This window comes from Mesoplodon densirostris, chromosome 4 (assembly GCF_025265405.1).
Source record: "Mesoplodon densirostris isolate mMesDen1 chromosome 4, mMesDen1 primary haplotype, whole genome shotgun sequence".
Classification (NCBI taxonomy): domain Eukaryota; kingdom Metazoa; phylum Chordata; class Mammalia; order Artiodactyla; family Ziphiidae; genus Mesoplodon; species Mesoplodon densirostris.
This window is the reverse complement of record NC_082664.1, coordinates 124,818,847-124,838,973: the sequence shown is the minus strand read 5'-3', so window position 1 is coordinate 124,838,973 and position 20,127 is coordinate 124,818,847. Positions and strand designations below refer to the sequence as shown.

The following is a 20,127-nucleotide window of genomic DNA, read 5'->3' as shown; positions in this document are numbered from 1 at the left end:
GCAGTGAAATGTAGAAACCTTACCTCCCTTTATGTTCTTTTACCCTCTCCCATTCATAATATAATTGTCATATATATTTCTTTTGCATACATTGAGAACCACATCAGATAGTATTATAGTTTTGGCTTCAACTTTCAAACTTAATTTGGAAAACTCAAGAGGAAAAGAAAAGCTCACTGAATTTACCCATATTTTTCCTCCTTCCATTATTCTTTCTTCCTTTTCAACGTTCAGGATTCCTTCTTTTATCATTTCCTTTCTGTTTAATGAGCTTCATTTAGTCATTCTTTTAGGATATGTCTTCTGGCCACAACTTATGTTAATTTTCCTTCATCAGAGAGGTCTTGATTATCCTTTCATTCCTGAAGGACATTTTCCCTTGATAAAGAATTCCTAGGTTGACAGTCCTTTTCCTTTTAACACTTGAGAAATATTATGCCATTTCCTTCTGACCTTCATGATTTCTCACGAGAATTTAAATTGTCATTTAACTTGCTTCTTTCAAGATTTTTTTCTTTGTCTTTAGAGTTTTCAGAAGTTTGACCATGATATGTCTTGACATAGATTTCTTTGGGTTTATTCTGTTTGAGATTCACTCAGCTTCTTGAATCTGTAAATTCATGTCTTTTGCCAAATTTGGGAAATTTTCAGCCATTATTATGTCTTTGAATGCTTTTTCAGACTTAGCCTTTTTCTTTTTTGCTTTCAAGGCTCAGATGATATGAATGTTAGATCTTTTCATTGCAGTCTCACAAGACCCTGAGGCTCTGTTCAATTTTTTTTTTAAATTTTCTCTCTGTTATTCAGATTGGGTAATTGCTATTGTTCTGTCTTCCACTTCACTGCTTCTTTCCTCTCTCTGCTGTTGAGCCTACCCATTGAGTTTTTCATTTCAGTTATTGTGTTGTTCAGTTCTAAAACTGAATTCATCCTTATATATTTTATTTTTTTGCTGAGATTCTCTATTTATTTGCTAAGACTTTCTAATTTTCATTTGTTTCAAACATGTGCATAATTGCTTGTTGAAGCATTTTTATGATGGCTACTTCTAAATCCCTGTCAGATAATTCAAACATCTGTATCATCTCTTACATCTCTTTAGCTCTTCTGCTACAGATTTAAATAGACCTCTGACACCACTTCAGTGGTAGATAGGGAGTGTTGCTTTGTTACCACAGGGTGGAGAAGAAAGTCCTAGCTCCTTGCTTAGTCTTCTCTACTTGAAGAGAAGAGGTATTCACACTTGCAGTGGCATTTCTGAGGGATAAGGACAGAGGGGTCAGGGCAGCTCAGTGAAGCTTGATGAGGGTGAAAGTCTATGTTCTCCACTCAGCCTTTGCTGGTGGAGGGGTAGGATTGCAATGTTTTCTGTGGTTTCGGCTTCTTAAAAAATTTTCTGTCTTGCTCAGCTATTCTTTTCCTGGTCCTTTGGCTATGCAGAGAGCAGTCTTTTCTTGGAGCTATTTTTGTCTGTGTCCATTGGTGTTTCTGGATTGCCAGCATCTCCAGTCCCCAGCCTAGGGTATATGTGGCAAAAAGAAAACCCAGGGAATTCACTGCTGTGTCATTACTCAGTTCCTGAAGTCCCTAGTTGGTCTCTCTTCCTCTCTCCACCTTTCCAAGTCTTCTCATCTCATGCTTGTCTTACATATAATGTTCAGGGGTTTTAACTGTGCTTAGTAGTAAGGATATGGGGAAAAATACATGTTTTCTATCTTTTTGGAAGTGGAAGTCCAGATATATTGTTTTAAAACATTTTATTTGGGGCTTATGGAAGAGGCAGTGTGTTTTACAAGTAAATAAGAGTACCTAAGTAGGACATGCATGGGAATTATGTGATGACCTGTTTTTATTTTTTTTTTATTATTTATTTTTATTTTTTGTGGTGCGCAGGCCTCTCACTGTTGTGCCCTCTCCCATTGCAGAGCACAGGCTCCGGACACGCAGGCTAGCGGCCATGGCTTACGGGCCTAGCCGCTCCGCGGCATGTGGGATCTTCCCGGACTGGGGCACAAACCCGTGTCCCCTGCATTGGCAGGTGGACTTTCAACCACTGAGCCACCAGGGAAACCCCTGTTTTTATTTTTAATTTTGGTCAAAATATGTTGGAATTAAGTTTACAGTGCTTTTGTCTATATTATTTTCCAGTTTGTGTATAAGGCACTAGTTGGAAAGGAGAGAGAAGTCTTAATTGACTATCAGATATCCATTTAAGTTGTTTAGATAGAACTTTATCTGAGTAGTGATTCATAGTACTCTAAATAATTTAGAGAGACTGTAAATAAATTCAATATTTTGAGAGTTTATCTAAAATTGTCCTTTAATTTTTAATTATTATAGGCAATTAACCAGTGTACATTATTTTACTAGCAACATTCTTTTTACTTTAAAATCAGTTTGATGCCAAACCTCAAATTTTTTTCTTTTAAAAATCTTTAGATAGGGTCTTCCCTGGTGGCGCAGTGGTTGAGAGTCCGCCTGCCGATGCAGGGGACACGGGTTCGTGCCCTGGTCCGGGAGGATCCCACATGCCGCGGAGCGGCTGGGCCCGTGAGCCATGGCCGCCGAGCCTGTGTGTCCAGAGCCTGTGCTCTGCAACGGGAGAGGCCACAACAGTGAGAGGCCCGCGTACCACAATAAAAAAAAAAAAAAACAAAAAAAACACAAAACTTTAGATAAATACCTATGCTATTAATCTAAAATTGTTTTAGTTTGCAGGTTCATAATTAAGAATGTCAGTAATTATAACCAAGTTAACGTCAAAGTAAAATACAATTCATATTAAGTATTATCAGAGGACTATAAAAGGTAAAGACTCTACATAGAACATTTTAATGGAAGAATTCTGTTGGTCCTTGTGACTTTACAGTATTGTATAGGTTTTATAATAACCAGTTTTTAAGATACCAAGTGTTTGGTTTGTAACACATTTCAAGTGAAATCCCATATTCACATTTTATTTATGTGTTGTTCAATACAGTTCTTGAAAAGTTTAGCTATATGGACCTCAAGTGCAAAAACCCAAATTCTGCATAGATTTGGATGTGCCCTATTTGCTTTCCAGTTTTGTATTCTGTGATAACTACACAATCACCATACAAGTAAAACACATAAAAATACTTTTTTAAAAGTAAAATTTTTAAAAAGACCTAAAATTGACCAATATTCTTCTGAAATTTTAAATTGTTACATTAAATAAAGAACTTCCCAAAGATATATTAAAATTACCTACTGTTATTATTACCCTATATTTTATTACCCTTTGAAGTAAAGATTTTTCATATTAAAGCTCCCAAATTTGAGGTTATATATCTTTTAAAAGAAATCAACTTCCCCCTCTTTTTTTAACCAAAGAAGAAGTGGGAGTGGTTTAGTTTTCCCCTTTATTCGGCTTAGAAACTATTGGTTCTTTGGCCAAGATTTAGGGTGACATGTTTTTTCCTTTTTTAAAATTTTAGTCTCAAAGGAACTAGGTGTGTTTCTAAATAAGCTTTTTAATGTTAGCATTTTATTACTGTCATTACGTTTTATTGTAGTTTTTGGCATGCTGTCAATTTTTAGGAGTATAAAAACTCTCCCCCCACCCCTTTTTGAGAGTAAGGTTTTTCTGGAAAAAATTGTTAGTTAAAACACTTAACGCATTTTAGCTTTACTGATTAGGAAATCTCTCCAGAAACAGATAAAGGTGTAGCCTTCGGGATGTTTACAAAAAATACATTTATATATTTCCATTCTTTTAAATAGATGTTGTAGAAGAAATTTTTTTTCACACCTATTACCAATTGAAGTTTTATTCAGTTAGATATATTCATGAAATTAGATTTTTTTTTTTTTTTTTTTTTTTTGCGGTACGCGGGCCTCTCACTGTTGTGGCCTCTCCCGTTGCGGAGCACAGGCTCCGGACGTGCAGGCTCAGCGGCCATGGCTCACGGGCCCAGCCGCTCCACGGCATGTGTGATCTTCCCGGACCGGGGCACGAACCCATGTCCCCTGCATCGGCAGGCAGACTCTCAACCACTGTGCCACCAGGAAAGCCCAAAATTAGATATTTTAATTGGTGCTTAATGGTGCATTTTTAAGAACTTGAGACTTCCCAATATCATTTTCAAAACTTGATTAGTGTACAGTATATTTGCACAGATAACAGAGCACTAAGTTTTCTTGGAGTGGTTTTTTATGCAGTTTCTTGAGCAAATAAAATAAGCCAGTTAATTTACATGTGTTAAAACCATTATTTATAGCTTAAAATGAGTAACTAAACCTAAAAATCATATTTTTTAATTAAAAAAATTTACAATATCTTTGGTCACAAAACCATAGTTTCTTAGCTATGATAGGGGAACCAAACCACTCCTAACTCTTTGGTAGAAGAAAAAAAATCTTATGAGTTCTTTTTACAGATTCATAATCTTAAATTTAAGAAATTTTATATTAACTTCCTCTTTAAAGTGATAAAAGTTATGGCATAATGAAACGTAAATATAACTCTTGGTTTATATATGTCTTCAGTTAGCTCTGCTAACTAAAATGAAAATAAAATCTATTGATAAAATTGAATTTTATAAATTCTGGTTCTTTAAAAAGGATTTTTTAAAATCTTTGTGTTAATGTCTAGTAACTATAATGCGAAACAGTTACAAAAATGAGATTTTAAATATATAATATATGTAGAATAAAGTGCACCATCACAATGTATGGCTTAATGAATTTTTATTGTTAATGCTCCTGTGTAACCAGTGCCTAAACCAAGAAACAAAATATTACCAACTAGTTTACAAGCATTATATATATATTTGTTTGTTTGTTTTTGTTTGTTTGTTTTTGCGGTTCGTGGGCCTCTCACTGCTGTGGCCTCTCCCGTTGCGGAGCACAGGCTCCGGACGCGCAGGCTCAGCGGCTATGGCTCATGGGCCCAGCCACTCCGCGGCATGTGGGATCCTCCCGGACCAGGGCACGAACCCGTGTCCCCTGCATCGGCAGGCGGACTCTCAACCACTGCGCCACCAGGGAAGCCCTATATATATATATTTTTTGCGGTACGCGGGCCTCTCACTGTTGTGGCCTCTCCTGTTGCGGAGCACAGGCTCCGGACGCGCAGGCTCAGCGGCTATGGCTCACGGGCCCAGCCACTCCGCAGCATGTGGGATCTTCCCGGACTGAGGCACGAACCTGTGTCCCCTGCATCAGCAGGTGGACTCTCAACCACTGCGCCACCAGGGAAGCCCAAGCATTATATTTTAATGTATGCAAATATATAAAATCTTGCATAGAAATTTAAATGACTGGAATTTTCTAAATTTCTTGCACATACAAAACTGGGTTTACCAGAAAGAACTTGTATAAAAAAGAAAGGTTTGTAGTACATGCATAACCTTGTATAGAAAGGTTATGCACATAACCACATGAGTCATTAGGTTAATCAAATAAAATTCTTGACAGTGACAGATCAAACTGCTTATATTTTTCATCCATCTGATAAAGTATACTAATAAAAAACAGCCTTCCCTTAAACTCTAGTATTGTAATGCTGCTACCAAGAAAGAATTGTCAGTTAAAACATCAACAATCTCAAATTAAAATTAAAGAATTAGAATAGAGAATACATCAGATAACCGTATATTTAACAACAAAACAATTTAAAAAATTACAAGTAACCCCAAACAAGATAATTTGACTGTTCATTAATTGGAGTAGAATGTAGTCAAATTATACAAAGGCAATTGTAATACTTAATTTTGTTATTCTGTAAATACTTTTATGCTAAGTTTTAACATTAATAAGTTGTTATTGACAGAACCAGTAATTATACCAGTTTTAAACAAGATTTTCAGCTAAAGTAATAGTTGTATGGTTTATCATGTTACAAAAAGGAATGCAGTTATAATTTAGATAAGGGGTTTAAAATTAAAGTAGGTATGCCTTAATGTTAAAATTCAGTTGGAAAAGAACAGTAAAAATTATGTCTTTACATATATATTTTCTAGTTCTGTTGACTAAAATGGCCTAAGAACAATGTCAGTCCATAAAGCCAATCTTGAAATGCACCTCTAGCCCACAGACTTTTGTCTCTAATATTGTGTTCCACTAAAAGAAACCAGGACTTCTTGAAAGGATACCTGATTTTCTTAGGCAGATTATACTTAGGCAGATAAAGTACAGATTGGAGGGGTAAGGGTAGAACTGGGGTAGATGGGAGGGAGGCAGGCAGCAGTAACTGCCAGATAGCAAGCAAGGATGTTTTGAAAATTCAGAGGCTCCCTCAAAAGGACACAAGAGGCAGCTTACAGTCGCTCCAACTGGCTTAATTGTGACCATTTGAACATAAAAAAAGAAAAGATAATATTATAAGTTAAGACTGTAAAAAGCCTATGAGTCATAATGAAACTCAAAAATATAAGAACTATTTTTTCAAATAATGAATACTTAGGTGAATTTTATTCTAATATTTAAAGATATTATTTACATTTAATTTTATTTATGTTCCTAAGGTAAGCAAAAGTGTTTCCATACACAAAAGCGAATATAAATCAATGCTTACAAAAAGACCATACTTTCTTCCTGTAGAGTATTTATAGACAGGCTCATGATTCTTTTGCTGCTATCCCAGAGGCTCCCCTGCCAACAGGATTCACATATTAGAAGATAAGCTACTGTATTGTTTCAGAAGTCAATGAAATGTGTCAAGATGGTCCATTCACACTAAGGAGCCCTCCCAACTGATCCTGATGGCTATACCACAACAAGATAAAGAGAACTTGATGCTCCAAAGCCAAGTGAATTTAACCTTTTAAATGTGCTTAATATATATATATATATAGAATTATACTTTTTCCTTAAATTTATTTGCTTATTGGTAGGTTTACCAGTTGTTGCTGGTTGCTACCTTAAATTCTCTTCTTGCCCTGTGTGGTTCTTGAAAAGAATGGAGTGGATAAAAACATTCCCAAAGGGCTTCCCTGGTGGTGCAGTTGTTGAGAGTCCGCCTGCCGATGCAGGGGATGCGGGTTCGTGCCCCGGTCTGGGAGGAGCCCACATGCCGCGGAGCGGCTGGGCCCGTGAGCCATGGCTGCTGAGCCTGCGCGTCCGGAGCCTGTGCTCCGCAACAGGAGAGGCCACAACAGTGAGAGGCCCACGTACCACAAAAAAAAAAAATTCCCAAAGACAATGTTAGAAGCCAAGGACTTACACACCAGGTCTTCTGCTTTCCTGGTCCAAAGTAATCTTACTTTGTAAATTTCATTTTCAACATTTAGTCTTAGGAGGTAAAATGAAAAATAATTTATTTGTGTTGCTTACTCTTCAGATGAAAAATAATGTTCCAGATTCTTGGATTTGTGGTTTCAAGGCCAAGAAAATTTAATGACTTAAAAATGTATGAGGCATATCTTAATAAAAAAATTTTTAAACACTGATCAAGTATAGTAGTATGTATAGTATGATTGTAGTTATGTAAATATACATAACTTGAAGGATGTTAGAAAATGTATATAGCATGGCAATACTCAAATTGATCTACACATTCAACATAGTCCCTATTAAAATCCTAGCCTGCTTTTTCTGTAGAAATTAACAAACTGATACTAAAATTCATATGGAATTGCAAGAGACCCAGATACCCATAACAATCCTGAAAAAGAACAAAGTTCAAGGAGATTTCGAAATTTAGTATTACAGCTGCAGTAATCAAGACCGTGTAGTACTGGCATAAGATTAGACATATACATATAGAAGTTTGGGATTAACATATACACACTACTATATATAATATAGATAATTGACAAGGACCTACTGTATAGCACAGGGAACTCTAGTCAATATTCTGTAATGACTTATATGGGAAAAGAATCTGAAAAAGAATAGAGGTGTATATATACATATAACTGAATCACTTTGCTGTATACTGGAAACTAACACAGTATTGTAAATCAAGTATACTCCAATATAAAATAAAAATTAAATTTAAAAAGAAAGAAGAGAATAGAATATAAAAGTGTGCCACACATTAAAAAAAAAAAGAATAGACATATATATTAATGGGATTGAATTGAGAGTCCAGAAAGGAACTCTTATACTTATGGTCAACTGATTTTCAACAAGGATGCCAAGACAGTTCAGTGGGGAAAAGAATAGTCTTTTCAGCAAATGGTGCTCGGACACCAGGAAAAGAAAATGAAGTTAGACCCTTACCTCAAACCATATACAAAAAGTAACTCAAGCTGGATCATAGATCTAATGTAAGAGCTAAAACTATAAAACTCTTAGATGAAAATGTAGGTGTAGATCTTTGTGTCCTTGGATTTGGCAGTGGTTTCTTAGATATGACACCAGAAGCATAAGCAACAAAAGAAAAAAAAAGATAAATTGAACTATATCAAAATTTAAAACTTCTGTGCTACAAATGATAACTTTAAGAAAGTAAAAAGACAACTCATAGAGTAGGAGAAAATATTTTCAGATCATATAAATGATAAGGGACTGGTCTCCAGAATATATAAAGAATTCTTACGATTCAATAATAATAAAGCAACTCAATTAAAAGCTGGGGAAACTATCAGAATAGACATTTCTCTAAAACAGATATGCAAATGGTCAACAGGCACATGGAAAGATGCTTAATATCATTAGCTGTTAGAGAAATATGAGTCAAAACCACAGTGAGATAGGACTTCACACCCACAGAGATGGCCATATCAAAAGGACAGACAATAACAAGTATTGGAATCGTATGGAGAAATTAGAACCCTCATATACTGCTGGTGAGAATGCAACTGCTTTGGTAGTTCTTGAAAGGATTAAACATAGTGTCAGTTCCACTCCTAGGCATGTACTCAAGAGAAATGAAAATGTATTAATACATCCACACAAAAACTTGTACATGAATGTTCATAGCAACATTACTTATAATCACTAAAAAGTAGAAATGACCCAAATGTCCATCAACTGATGAATGAATAAACAAAATGCGTTACATCAGTACAATGGTCTATTATTTAGCCATAAAAATGAATGACATACTGATATATGCTACAACATGGATGACCTTGAAAATATTATACTAAGTGAAAAAAGCTAGTCACAAAAGAACACATATTTTATTATTTCATTTATATGAAATGTCTTGAATAGGCATTTCATAGAGAGACAGAAAGTGGATTAGTGGTTGCCTAGGGCTGAGGGGTAGGGGTGGGCTTCTTTTTGGGGTGATGTTTTAAATTTAGATTGTGGTAATGGTTCCACAACTGTGGCTATACTAAAAACCATTAAATTGTATACTTTAAAATATGTAATAGATAAACCATGAAGATATTTTAACATTGCCTAAGATTATAATTTTCTTAAAGTTATGTTAATGTGATGTTATTTTAGAGATTGATAAAATGCAATAAAAGAAAATTAATAGAACATAAACAAATGTAGTTAAATTTATGTGATCTCAACTTATATTATGCCCTTTAGTAAGAACCAGTTAGAAGTTTGGGGGCTTCCTGAAAATTGGAACTGCTTAACGACAATGTTTATGATGTTGTTTTAGATAAACTTCAGATTTAGAAATTCAGAAAAATATGGTAAAAGCAGTATCTTTTATTATTTAAAAAAAGCTGCCTGCTTTGCCTAAAATAAGAACTTTTTTTACTTGTTCAGATTTTCTCCCTAATTATTTTTGGACTATTAGCCAAAAGCAAACAATCAAAAAGCAAACTTAAACCAAACCAAAACAAAGAAACAATAAAAAATAGTCTTTAGACCAGCAGATTTATCTTAAACATAACATGGAGTTTAGTTTTCCTCTACAGCATTCTTTAGAAATTTTTTTGTGTGTGATTATTTCCTTAAGGTAAATTATGGGAAGTACAATTAATTTACATACTTGCCAGCATTTGGTTCATTCATTTAATCATTCATTTAACAGATGCCTTTTGACTGTCTACTGTGGTGCTAGGCACTGGTTAGAACAGGGGAAACAGAAAACAAAGCAGATATGGTCACAGCTCTCAAAGACCTTATAATATGTAGCAGTTAGCAAACATTAAATATATACATAGTCAAAATTATCTGAAGTTTTGTAAAGAAAAGACCAGCATGCTAGAGAGAGACTAATGAAAAATCTGGGGATCAGAAAGTAAGGAAGTTACTTCTTTTACTAAAGAAGTAACATACACACATGACAATCCTAGGTTTTATTGTTTAAAATTTTTTTTTTGCCTAATTGGTAAAAGAAAAATTGTTTTTAACTTGCATTTGTTTATGAACAGTGAATTTTAGCAAGTTTTCATGCTAATTGACTTTTATGTTATTCCTTAACCCTCTTCTTCCTCCTTTAATTGACTGTTCTATGAGGAGGAAGTGTGTGTTTTGAATGTATTGTTTGTTGATTAAGTTTTATATTTCATTACTCATTTTAAATCATGATTTTATTATTTTCCTCAGAATAAACTCAAAATTAATTAATTTGCTTTTTTACCTCTGTGTGAAGTGAATATATTCCTTTGTAAGTCATTGACTGTCAGTTCCTACCCATCTTAGTGTTAAGAAAACGTTAGGAACTTCCCTGGTGGTCCACTGGTTAAGACTGTGCTTTCACTGCAGGGGGCGCAGGTTTGATCCCTAGTCAGGGAAGTAAGATCCCACAGCATGGTGTGGGAAGGAGAGAGAGAGAGAGAGAGAGAGAGAAGGAAGGAGAGAAAGAAAGAAAACATGTTAAATTTGGATCAATTATTTTTAATATTGCCAATACATCTTAATACATGAAAGGGATATATTTTGGTCCAGTTCACAGTAGAGCAAAATTTTGTATATTTTACCTATTTATTTATGATATTTTAGTGTTCACATGTATTTAAAAATAGAGCTGTATTCCTTCAGAACAATTTTATTATCATACTTTTACTATTTTGCCAGCATCCTAGTGTCATCTTTTTATGACCACATTGTGTAGTTGTTATGTGTACCTGCTTGAAATAAGGCAGCCTGTGTTTGAATCCCTTATTACCACTTATAAATTAAATATAATATCAGGCAAACTACTTATCCTTTCTAGGTGTCCTCCTTTTCCTCTTTATAAAAACACTTCACGGGACTTCTCTGGTGGTTCAGTGGTTAAGAACCCGCCTGCCAATGCAGGGGACACGGGTTTGAGCCCTGCTCTGGGAAGATCCCACATGCCGTGGAGCACCTAAGCCTGTGTGCCACAACTACTGAGCCTGCGCTCTAGAGCCCGTGTTCCACAACAAGAGAAGCCACTGCAATGAGAAGCCCGTGCACTGCAATGAAGAGTAGCCCCGTTCGCTGCAGCTAGAGAAAGCCCACTCGCAGCAACAAAGAGCCAACGCAGCCATAAATCAATCAATCAATCAATCAATCAATTAATTTACAAAAACGTTTCGCATCCAAAGCCTTTAGTATAGTGCCTGGCACGTAGTAATCGCTCAATCAGTCAGAGCTGTTATGGTCTTTTCAATCACTGTTTTCCAATTTCCCCTTCAGATTTCATGCTACTTTTGTTCCTACAGTTTTACTATTTTGTTTACTTTTCTGTTATTTCTGTCGTGTGACTAATTCTCCCTGTACTATTTCAAGAAGAAAAGTGCAGGCAGTCCCAAGCTCAGCTATTGATATAATCTCCATATCTGTGATTCCTGTTAAACCTCAAGCCTGCATTAGCAGGTAGCCATCCTGCTTAGTTGAGGCGCTTTCCAGGCAGCATTATGGCTTCTCAGGGTGGAAGAGATTCTTACTTTAGCCACATTCTAAGACATTGCAGTGTTTGGTTGGATCACTAACTGGTGAACATAGAGGGAATATTATAAAGTACACCAGTGTAGACTGCAAATATCCAAAGTATAATAACTAAACTTCTAGAGGAGTAGTCTGGTCTTTGTAAGAATTTGAATTTTGTTCATCTTTCTAGCACCTCCTGAAGAATGAGGAAAAGCAGATTTTCACAGTGGCCAGGGCCATTTGTAGGGATATTTGAGCCTTGATTATCTTTTACTACCTTGCTTTGTGAACATTTAAAAAAATTTTTATTTTATATTGGAGTATAGTTGACTTACAATGTTGTGTTAGGTTCAGGTATACAGCGAAGTGATTCAGTTATACATATACATATATCTGTTCTTTTTCAGATGCTTTGTGAACAATTTTATAATGATCAAATTAACTGGCAAGAGCAGTCAATATGAAATATGTAGATGTTTTTGGAGGAAAAAAGCAGGAGGTGGGAAGTGTGTGCGGAGAGGATGGATTTAACAATAGAACAGCGTATAGACAAAGAGTACATGAAGAGGGGAGGAAAAGCAGGTAGAAGGTAGGGTGCTCTGTTTTTAGGCAGCCATGGACAGGATTTTTAGTGTTGCCTGAGTTTCACTATAAAGGGATTATGAGTACTTCAGTTCTTTTAGGAATCAACTAGCAGTAAGTATCACCTATTTCTGTCCTTCGACAATCTAATTTGCCTAATAGTAACCTGGGTATCCTATTTACTACTTTGAGAAGAGACAAGTTAATTAAAAATTGAATGTTTAGCAGACTGTAATCTAATAGCAATGTCTTTTAAGAAGCATTTAAACCGCTGTTGGTTGCAGACTTTAGATTTGCTTATGAATAGTTGCCCAGAATTGAAATTTTTCCAAAACAGGTTTTTAAAAACATTTTATCATGGAGAAGTTTAAATATATACACAAGTAGAAAGAATGGTATAATCTTCATATATCTATAACCAGTTTCAACTATTATTAACCTATAATTAATCTTGTTTCATTGATATTTCCACCCACATTCCTTTCCACCTTACCTCCTTGATCCCTCTCCCCAAGGCTTGGTCCCTCTCCCCAACTCCTAAGACTTGGATTATTTAGAAGCAAATTCTAGACGTCACATAATTTTATCAGTAAATATTTCAGTATAAAGCACTAAAATATAAGTACCTTAGAAAACTACAACAATGTGAATTTCACACCTAAAAAGATAATAATTTCTTAATATTATCAAATATCTGGTCAGTGTTCAAAGTTTCCTGATTCTCTCTTTTCCAGTTTAATTGAATTCAGATTCAAATAAGATTCATGCATGTAACTCATTGATATGTCTGTTAATTCTCTTTTAATCTGTAGTTCCTCCTTCATCTCTATTTTTTCCCTTGCAGTTGTTGAGGAAATTGGATGATATGTCCTATAGTTTTCCGTAGTCTAGATTTTGCTGAGTATATGCCCATGGTGTACTTTATATTTTCTTTTGTTGTCTCTTGTACTTTCCATACGTTGTTAGTTAGATCTAGAAAAACTTGTTAGACTCAGGTTTGACCTTTTTTGCAAGACCACTTCATAGCTGGTACTGTGTCCTTTTATCAGGAAGCATATGTCTGATTGTGTCTTTTGTGATATAAGTAATCATTGATACATTGCAAAATAATTATATTCTAATTATAAATGGCTTCTTCATTTATTAGCTGGAATAATTCATAAATTGAAACCTTCCCTCACCTTTAGCTGTATTTCAATATGCAATTGCATCTATTTCTGTATTTTCTGTTCCATTCATCTGTCTATTCATGTACAATGCTATACTATTTTTATAATAGAGGCTTTGTAATATATTTTAATATATAATAGGGCTAGCCTCTTGTTTTTCTGGCTATTCTTACTCTTTGTTCAAGTGAACTTTATAATCTATTTTTATAACTTCATTAATATTATTAACATAGTAATGATATTTTACTAGGAGCATATTAAGTGTAAAATTAACAGAGAGTCTGACATCTGAGCATCTTTATTTTGAATCTTCTTGTCTTAGAACGTGGTATGTCTATTTGTTGAAGTTTACATTATGTCTTTCAGAAGATTTTATTATATTCCTGTATCAGTTTTCTGTGACTGCTATAACAAATTACCACAAACTTGGTGTCTCAAAACAACAGAAATTTATTCTCTCACAGTTCTAGAAATCTAAAATCAGCTTTACTGAAACAATATTAAGGTGTAGGGCAGAGTTGTGGTCCCTCTGCAAGCTCTAGGAGAAAATATTTTCCTTGTCTCTCATTCTTTACCTTATGGCCGCTTCACTCTAATCTCTGCCTCCTCTTCTGTGTTACTTCCTCCTCTTCTGTGTGTGTTTCAAATATCTCTCTCTCTCTTATAAAAACACTGGATTTAGATCCCTCCCAGATAATCCAGGTTAATCTCCTTTGTCAAGATCTCTAACTTAATCACATCTGCACGGACCCTTTTTTCTTTTCTTTTAAGAAATTATTGTTTATCTACCTCTCTGTCCCCCCCCCACCACCAGTTTTATTGAGTTATAATTGACATACAGCACTGTATAAGTTTAAGGTATACAGAATAGTGATTTGACTTACATACATCATGAAATGATTACCACAGTAAGTTTAGTGAACATCTGTCATCTCATATAGATACCAAATTAAAGAAATAGAGAAAAAAAATTTCCTTGTGATGAGAACCCTTAGGATTTACTCTCTTAACAACTTTCATATATAATGTACGTCAGCGTTATATTTAGCGTATTGTACATTACGTCCCTAGTCCTTATCTTATAACTGGAAGTTTGTACCTTTTGACTGTCTTCATCCAATTCCCCCTCCCCCCCACCCCCACCTCTGGTAACCATAGATCTAATCTCTTTTTTCTGTGAGTTTGTTTGTTTGTTTGTTTTTGAAGTATAATTGACCTACAGCACTCTGTTAGTTCCTGTTACACAGTACAGTGATTGGATATTTCTGTACATTTCAAAATGATCACCACCATGAGTCTAGTTACCATCTGTCACCATACAAAGATATTACATAATTATAACTATATTCTCCATACTGTATATTTCATACCTGTGACTCGTTTATTTGTAAGGTAACATTTACAGGTTCCAGGGATTAGGACCTGATCTCTGGATGTCTATATTCAGCCTAGTATAATTCCTCATATAAATTTTGGACATGTCTTTTTAAATTTATGATTTGATATTTTCTTTCATTTTTTCTATCATAATAGCATCTTCTTTCTCATTTTATCTTCTAACTGGTTTGTATTTTTGTATATTGATTTTTGTATGTTGATTTTATAACTTGCTACTTTACTAAATTCTCTTACTCCATGTAGTAACTTTTCAATGGATTCTTTTGTGTTGTCTCGATGTATAATTATATCATCTGCATATAAAGATAGTTTTATCTTTTTCTTCCCAATTCTCATGCTTCCAGTTATCTTGTCTAATTACATTGACTGATACCTCCAACATGATGTTAAATAGTAATGGAGATATTAGTATTCTGATCTTGTTCCTTATCTTTAGCAGGAGAGCTTCTAGTGTTTTTTTTACTAAATAGAATCCAAAACCTATTTCTTTTTAGGGATTTAAATTTATATTTTAAAATGAGAAATGTAACCAGTTTTTCCTTCATAGAGAATAATATTATCTTACGTAGTGCTCTGTAGCTTTTCAAGTGTTTTCAAATAATTAATTTATTTAGTTCTGTGAGATAAAAGGGCAGATATAGTATCTTAATTTCATAGTTAAGTAAATGTTCAGAGAAATTAGGTAGTTACCTAAGGTCATGATGCTAGAAACTGGTAGAACCAGGACCAGAATGAAAGGGTTTTTTTGACTGCACTAGGCTACAAATTCATTTTACTTAATATTTTCCTTCAGGAAAACTCTAGATTCAGGACAATGCATTTTATAAATATAAGAATACATAAATAATAAAATGTGACTTTTAATGGTTTACTATGTTAAGTGATTGTGTGTGTGTGTGCTTAGAGAGTAAAACATTATAGATAAGTCTAATGACCCCTTTATTTTATTTTATTTTATTTTTTTTTTGCGGTATGCAGGCCTCTCACTGTTGTGGCCTCTCCCGTTGCGGAGCACAGGCTCCGGACGCGCAGGCTCAGTGGCCATGGCTCACGGGCCCAGCCTCTCCGCGGCATGTGGGATCTTCCCGGATCGGGGCACGAACCCGTATCCCCTGCATCGGCAGGCGGACTCTCAACCACTGCACCACCAGGGAAGCTAATGACCCCTTTAATAACCAACTTCGGTCCCATTCCCTCTCCTCTGGGGCAAATGCCCACATGAATTTGGTATGTCATGCTTCTAATCCATTAAAAAAGTTCTCAGTTCACAGACAAATGTATGATGCTATGTCACTGATTCATAAAAATTATAAGGATAGGGCTTCCCTGGTGGCACAGTGGTTGAGAGTCCTCCTGCCGATGCAGGGGTCATGGGTTTGTGCCCCGGTCCGGGAAGATCCCACATGCCACGGAGAGGCTGGGCCCGTGAGCCGTGGCCACTGAGCCTGCGCGTCCGGAGCCTGTGCTCCGCAACGGGAGAGGCCACAACAGTGAGAGGCCCGCGTACCGCAAAAAAAAAAAAAAAAAATTATAAGGATAATATACAAATCTACCTTATGTTCTATATCTTTCTTTTTTCACCCATCATCATCAAATGGATCTCGGGGTATGCAAGACTTTTCTGAACATGACATAAAACGCAGAGTCTCCTTTTAGAATCTAGATCTCATAGACAAGTCTAGTGTCTTTCCACTATCACATTGACTCACTAAACTGTTCTGGTTAAGATTTTTAAAATTTAGAAATATAATTTCAATTTTGATTAAAATTCCATCTGGTCTTTCTAAGTTGTAACAGATGAGTTAAGAAGAGAGGAGGTAAATCGTTTTTGGACTATTTTGTGCTTGCCAAAGAGCTGAATAAAAGTGCCTCCTGAGCAGAAAGTTTGTTATTTCATTTTGCCTGCAGAGGGAGGGTTCAGATAGAAGTTATTCATTAGTGTTTGGGAAAAAGTGACTTACTTCCTTGAATTAAATCAGTTTGTATCCATGATAGTGGCGAAATCAATTCAAATTTACATGTAACACAAAATTCTAGCACTTAAAATTAAGAACTTCTGACTCTGGAGTTGGGGAGTTGAGCAGAATTTCAGAATATATTATTCAATAATCTTTTCCGTTTTCCACATTGGAAATGAGAGACTTCACCACTCAGATACTGCAAAATACCAGTATAAATAGAACCGCCATTTTGTTGTAAGAGTAAAATGTTGATGATTTAAACCAGGAATCAGTAAACTTTTTCTGTAAAGGGCCAGATAGTATTTTCAGCTTCGTAGGCCATATCATCTCTGTTCCAACTATTCAACTCTACTGCTGCAGCCAAAAGCAGCCATACACAATACATAAACAAAGGGGCAAGACTGACTGAGTTCCAAAAAAGCTTTATTTATGAAAATATGTGGGTGGATGTGACCCACAGGCTGTAGTTAGAGTTTTGCTGAGTTGAAGGCAGTGGTATACCGGTAAATGTTTAACAACTGGCTTTTCCGAGAGGTAGGTACACCCTGACTTATAGTGTTTGCCCATTTACATGAGGCAGATACTCTCACCATGGTTGATTTCAAACTACCTACTTGACATCACTCATCAGGGAGGTGAAAGAGATAAACAATGGCATACCATTATATAGCATTTATAACATACTAGATGTAAATAACCTCAAGAGCATAAATAATAGTAAAATGAAATAAAAGTGATACGTTTTGAATATTACCTTGTTTGAATACATTTACTTAATTGTAAATTCAGATAATTTAATTTTTTTTTTTTTTTTTTTTTTTTTGCTGTACGCAGGCCTCTCACTGCTGTGGCCTCTCCCGTTGCGGAGCACAGGCTCCGGACACACAGGCTCCGCGGCCATGGCTCGCGGGCCCAGCCGCTCCGCGGCATGTGGGATCTTCCGGGATCGGGGCACGAACCCGTGTCCCCTGCATCGGCAGGCGGACTCCCAACCACTGCGCCACCAGGGAAGCCCTAATTTAATTTTTAACAATGTCTGTGTTTACCATCTGGCACACAAAATTCCTAAAAATTTAATAATTGGCTCTGGTGAGCCACTGTAAGCCTACTACGGCACACCACTGTGTTAGAGAACATAACCAAGAACTTTGTTTTAATAAGTTGACTACTGAATCATAAGTTATATGGGAGAGTAAAAACAAAGAGATATAGAGAATTGTGTTAATATGTAACTTTTGCACTAATTTTGCTCATCTGTTTTAATAAGAATCTGAAAAAATAATTTTGTTCCTTTAAATGAGAGTTGACTGTGTCAAAGGTGCTTTACTTCTTGGTTCTTTATCTCAACTTCTAAGTGATGGCATATGAAGTAAATTTAGGTGAGTAGATTCTGTCAATATGTCATACATAATAATAAATGTTACTTATTGTTTGGTTTTTTCCCTTAAGGAGTAACTGTGACGCCTGATGAAGAACAAAACTTGAATCATTATGTACAAGTTTTACAGAACCTAGTACTAAGTGTTCCCACTAAGGAGCCAGGTCGTCAGGAAAGATCAAAGTCTCCAAATAATGCTGATTCTGTAGGATCGAGGGTATCAAAATGTAAGGAGGTAAAGTTTACACATGATGAAGCTCCAGCTGAGAATGATGTTTTAATCAATCCTGTCAGTGAAGAAACTACAACTTTCCCTACTAGGGGCTTCACACTGGAAATAGAGAAGAAAAAACATACTAAAAGTACAGCTTTCTGGTCAATTAAACCAAATAACATTTCTGTTGTTTTACATGCAAAAGAACCTTATATTGAGAAAGAAGAGCCAGAGCCAGAGCCAACTGTAAATCAAACTGAGGCACCAAGGCAATTGCCAAGTGTTACTGAATCATTTACAAGTCAAGGTGTCACCTCTTTAAGTAAGAACACTGACTTGGATACTGCCACAGAAGAAGATGTTCCTCAGCTCTCAGGCAACTATGAGATGGAAAATCCTGAACCACACAATTTGTATAATGAAGACATTTCGAAAAAAATTGCAGATACTGGTTCACAGGGGCAACAGGTACCTCTTCCTGAGAGTTTCAAGCCAGAATATAGAGCAGACATTCGAGCCTCTAAAGAATACCTAAAACGAAGCCTTGCTCTAGCAGCAGCAGCAGAACATAAATTAGAAAAAATGTATAAATCCCTGATGTTACCACTAGGACAAAGCAGTGATGGAGTTGATGACACTGAAACTGTTATTAACATGCTGTATAATTCTAGATCTAAATTACCTGAATATTTAGATATTAAATATGTTCCACCAGAGATGAGAGGAAAAGCTACTGCAGTATTCAATATATTAAAAAAATATATTATATGTAAGTCAAGGAGAAACTCAAAACCTCATTAGGAAGTTATTAAACAATAATATAAAACTTTTAAAACTACTTGATATTCATGACAAAGTTGATCTAAGCTAACTGTGCATTCATTCACAGGGGAAATAAGCATATTAGTGATTCAAAAGTTGTATAAAGGGCTTCCCTGGTGGCACAGTGGTTAAGAGTCCGCCTGCCGATGCAGGGAACACGGGTTCGTGCCCCAGTCTGGGAAGATCCCACATGCCGCGGAGCGGCTGGGCCCATGAGCCATGGCCGCTGAGCCTGCGCATCCGGAGCCTGTGCTCCGCAAAAAAAAAAAGTTGTATAAAAATATTTTCTATTGTAGTTCAATGTGCTAACATCTTTATATGTCATGTATTATGACATATACAATTTAAAATAAAATTTTGGTTCAGGAGTTTGTAGTTTTTTCTCATTAATTTTAAAAGTTATAAAGATCTAATCCATAAAATGTTTAAGCTTTGATTTTACTTGAATAGGTTAGTAAATTCATCCATTTTATAAGACTTAAGAGACTTGTGCAGTCTGTATATGTCACTGGTTTTAAATAATTGCATATAAATGTAAAATTTTAGGATATGTGGTCTTTATTACTCTTTCAGAGGATCTGAGTTTTCTATCTGAATAGCATAGTTGGAGTATGTATCAGAACTACTTTTATTTGAATATATATGTGCCTCCTTTGAAAGGTGGATGATAATTAAGATACATCCCTGTTCCTTTGTTGTTACTTTTGGAGTATCAGTGAGGGACTGTAACTGGGATTTGTAATGAAATCATTCTCACTTATTTTCTCTTTTTGTTTGTTTATATACATATACACTGAAGCTTTGCAAATCTTTTATTTGGGAGTATGACTAACACCATTTAGGTTAACTGTAATATTGTAATTATGGTACAGGTAATTGTGTTTC

General features: G+C 35.5%; 1 protein-coding gene across 1 annotated transcript; it reads left to right on the top strand.

The window, feature by feature from the left end:
* Positions 1–12,239: 12,239 nt before the first annotated feature.
* Positions 12,240–19,221, top strand: SPESP1 (sperm equatorial segment protein 1). The gene is made up of 2 exons (XM_060096112.1): positions 12,240–12,300; positions 18,278–19,221. The coding sequence occupies exons 1-2, from the start codon at positions 12,240–12,242 to the stop codon at positions 19,219–19,221; spliced, it is 1,005 nt and encodes a 334-aa protein (XP_059952095.1).
* Positions 19,222–20,127: the final 906 nt, after the last annotated feature.